Consider the following 3757-nt stretch of genomic DNA (forward strand, 5'->3'; position numbering starts at 1 on the left):
TAACGCTTGCACATCGCTCTTACTGCTGCATTGGATTGCAAGGAGATGGGACAATTCACATCAAATTATTTAAAAGATTAATTGCTTTAAAATGACACTTGCTTTTCTTTTTTTTTTTTTTTTTAATTATTGGTAGGGTTTGTTTGTTTGTTTTTAATAACCAGTTGTGGAAGGCAGAGAACTTTTAGGGACTTGGCTTCGTTTGTTTTTTCTTTTCTTTATTTATTTTTTTTGAACCCTCTCTCTTTGTACCCTGGAGGCTGACAGGCAAGGGGGGAGGAAGGCAGAGCAAGCAAGGAGACCGACAGACAAGTCATGCTTGTTGTTTTTTTTTTCCAGAGCCTCAACAACAGAACTGAGAGGCAGAAAGGAGCCAGTTGTAATTCATACCGAGTTGTAGGCTTTGTGTGATGAAAGCGACGGAGCGCTGCCTGGGAGATTGCTTTGCTGCACTCCACGAAGCAGATTTGAAACTGTCGTGGACCACTTTAGATGAGAGTTGGATTATGGAATGACCTGCTATGTCTGTGTCATATTGTTCTGCGCAGGGTGCATTATACTGCGCTAACTAGGTGTTCAGTACCAAATAAGAGAGGTATCCTAGATGTGATCTGTCAGCTGTGTCTCATATTTTTATGTTGGTTAAAACATAAAACTGAAACCATGATGAGAGAGGACAGAGCAGTTGGATGCCTTGTATGTTAATAATACATCTGCACTCAGAGAATTTAGAACGTACTGAGTCTTATTTAATTACTTTGAGAAATCTGGCATTACCTATATTTTTTTAAAACAAACAAATAACCCCCTGCTGAATCAAGAAAAAGCATTGCTCTGTGTGTATGTTCCTACAATAAACCAAGCAGTTTATACTGCTTCATAAAGGCATTGCATTTTCTTCCCTTAAGGATTTGTGGTGTTTGTGGTGTTAAGTACACTATTTCAGAGAGCTGAAGAGGTTCACGGACTGTACGTTTGAGAACTCATTTAAAGGCATCCAAAAAAGGCTGATCTCACTGTTAACTTTGTTTTTTCCTGCTGCCCTAGGCTTGAAGATGCAGTGGACGCCAGAGCATGCCCAGTGGCCAGAACAGCACTTCGACATCACTTCAACCACCCGGTCCCCTGCCCACAAGGTGGAAGCCTACCGGGGGCACCTGCAGCGCACCTACCAATACGCCTGGGCCAACGACGACATCTCAGCTCTGACTGCCTCCAATCTTCTGAAAAAGTACGCAGAAAAATACTCCGGTATTTTGGAAGGCCCAGCCGAGCGGCCCATTCTCAGCAATTATTCTGAAGCTCCCTCGGGGCTGGTGAATGGCCGGAAGAATGAAAGCGAGCCCTGGCAGCCATCACTGAACTCGGAGAGTGTGTATCCTATGAACTGTGTCCCAGACGTTATCACGGCCAGCAAAGCTGGGGTAAGTGCAGCTCTCCCCCCCACAGATGTCTCGGCCAGCATTGGGAGCTCTCCTGGGGTGGCCAGTAACTTGGCTGAACCCAGTTACTCCAGCAGCACCTGCGGAAGTCACACCGTTCCCAGTCTTCATTCAGGGCTCCCATCTCAGGAATATGCCACAGGATACAATGGCTCATACTTGCATACCAGTTACAGCGGCCAGCCAGCACCTGCACTTCCATCCCCTCATCCATCCCCCCTGCACAGCTCGGGACTTTTACAGCCCCCACCACCGCCACCACCACCTGCCCTTGTCCCCGGCTACAATGGGACCTCTAACCTCTCCAGTTACAGCTACCCTTCCACCAGTTATCCTCCTCAAACCGCTGTTGGCCCTGGGTACAGCCCTGGGGGTGCTCCGCCACCCTCGGCATACCTGCCTTCAGGAATCCCTGCTCCGACCCCTCTGCCCCCCACCACCGTCCCCAGCTACTCCTACCAAGGCCATGGTCTGACGCCCATCGCACCATCTGCCCTGACAAACAGTTCAGCCAGCTCTCTCAAAAGGAAAGCTTTCTACATGGCAGGGCAAGGAGAAATGGACTCCAGTTATGGAAATTACAGCTATGGCCAACAGAGATCTACACAGAGTCCCATGTATCGAATGCCCGACAACAGCATTTCAAATGCAAACAGGGGGAATGGTTTTGACAGAAGTGCTGAAACATCATCCTTAGCATTTAAGCCAACAAAGCAGCTAATGTCCTCTGAACAGCAAAGGAAATTCAGCAGCCAGTCCAGTAGGGCTCTAACACCCCCATCCTATAGTACTGCTAAAAACTCACTGGGTTCAAGATCGAGTGACTCGTTTGGGAAGTATACCTCCCCAGTAATGAATGAGCACGGTGACGAGCACAGGCAGCTCCTCCCTCACCCAATGCAAGGCCCGGGACTTCGTGCAGCTACCTCATCCAACCACTCTGTGGACGAGCAACTGAAGAATACTGACACACACCTCATTGACCTTGTTACCAATGAGATTATCAACCAAGGACCTCCCGTGGACTGGAGCGACATTGCTGGCCTAGATCTAGTAAAGGCCGTCATTAAGGAGGAGGTTTTATGGCCAGTATTGAGGTCAGATGCATTCAATGGACTGACTGCTCTACCTCGGAGCATCCTTTTATTTGGACCTCGGGGAACAGGCAAAACATTAATGGGCAGATGTATAGCTAGTCAGCTGGGGGCCACGTTTTTCAAAATCACTGGCTCTGGCCTTGTCACAAAGTGGTTAGGGGAAGGAGAAAAAATTGTCCATGCCTCCTTCCTTGTGGCAAGGTGTCGCCAACCCTCAGTGATTTTTGTTAGTGACATTGATATGCTCCTTTCCTCTCAAGTGAATGAAGAACACAGTCCAGTAAGTCGGATGAGAACCGAGTTCCTTATGCAGCTGGACACTGTACTGACTTCTGCTGAGGACCAAATAGTAGTAATTTGCGCCACGAGTAAACCGGAAGAAATTGATGAATCTCTTCGAAGGTACTTCATGAAACGACTTTTAATCCCACTTCCTGACAGCACAGCGAGGCACCAGATAATAGTACAACTGCTCTCACAGCACAATTACTGTCTCAATGACAAGGAGGTTGCACTGCTTGTCCAGCGCACAGAAGGCTTTTCTGGACTAGATGTGGCTCACTTGTGTCAGGAAGCCGTGGTGGGCCCACTCCACGCCATGCCAGCCACAGACCTTTCAGCCATTATGCCCAGCCAGTTGAGGCCAGTTACATATCAAGACTTTGAAAATGCATTCTGCAAGATACAGCCTAGCATATCTCAAAAAGAGCTTGATACATATGTTGAATGGAACAAAATGTTTGGTTGCAGTCAGTGATACTACTTAAAAAAAAAAAAGTAATGAATGTTGGCACACACAGAACCTGCTACATAGGGTAGAGAACCCTTTTCAGTAGTGTTAAAATTGCAAAGGGTACTGGGAAGACTACAATTTACCTTGCGTCTAAAGAGCCAGGGTAGACTTGAAGGAAAAGCGCATCAAACAAGAGCTGCTGATCTGAAAAAGCCACACATGACAGAAAGCGCATGTTGATGCTCAGTTCTGTTCAAGCTAGACAATACTCACCAAGGAGCAAGGTGCAAGTGGGTTGATTTCAGAAGGACATGAACCCTGTGTGTTGATTCCATTCTGCTGTTCTTGAGATTTAGTTGCTGTCAAGTGCCTGAAGTGGTGCTTTATTTTTTGTTTGCCTCACAATTACATTGGTGGCATGTGCTAATATAAAGAGCTTTAACTTCAAACATTATTGGACTAAAGAGATGAACGGTTGTGTTGCG

General features: G+C 46.9%; 1 protein-coding gene across 1 annotated transcript; it reads left to right on the forward strand.

The window, feature by feature from the left end:
• Positions 1–492: 492 nt before the first annotated feature.
• On the forward strand, positions 493–3296 carry FIGN (fidgetin, microtubule severing factor; the record flags this gene model as incomplete). The annotated part of the gene is made up of 2 exons (XM_082056148.1): positions 493–595; positions 1048–3296. 2 exons carry the CDS (start codon positions 493–495, stop codon positions 3294–3296), a joined length of 2352 nt encoding a protein of 783 aa, XP_081912274.1.
• Between the last annotated feature and the right edge of the window lie 461 nt (positions 3297–3757).

The sequence above is a fragment of the Streptopelia decaocto genome (genome assembly GCF_964273445.1).
Source record: "Streptopelia decaocto genome assembly, chromosome: 6".
Lineage (NCBI taxonomy): Eukaryota > Metazoa > Chordata > Aves > Columbiformes > Columbidae > Streptopelia > Streptopelia decaocto.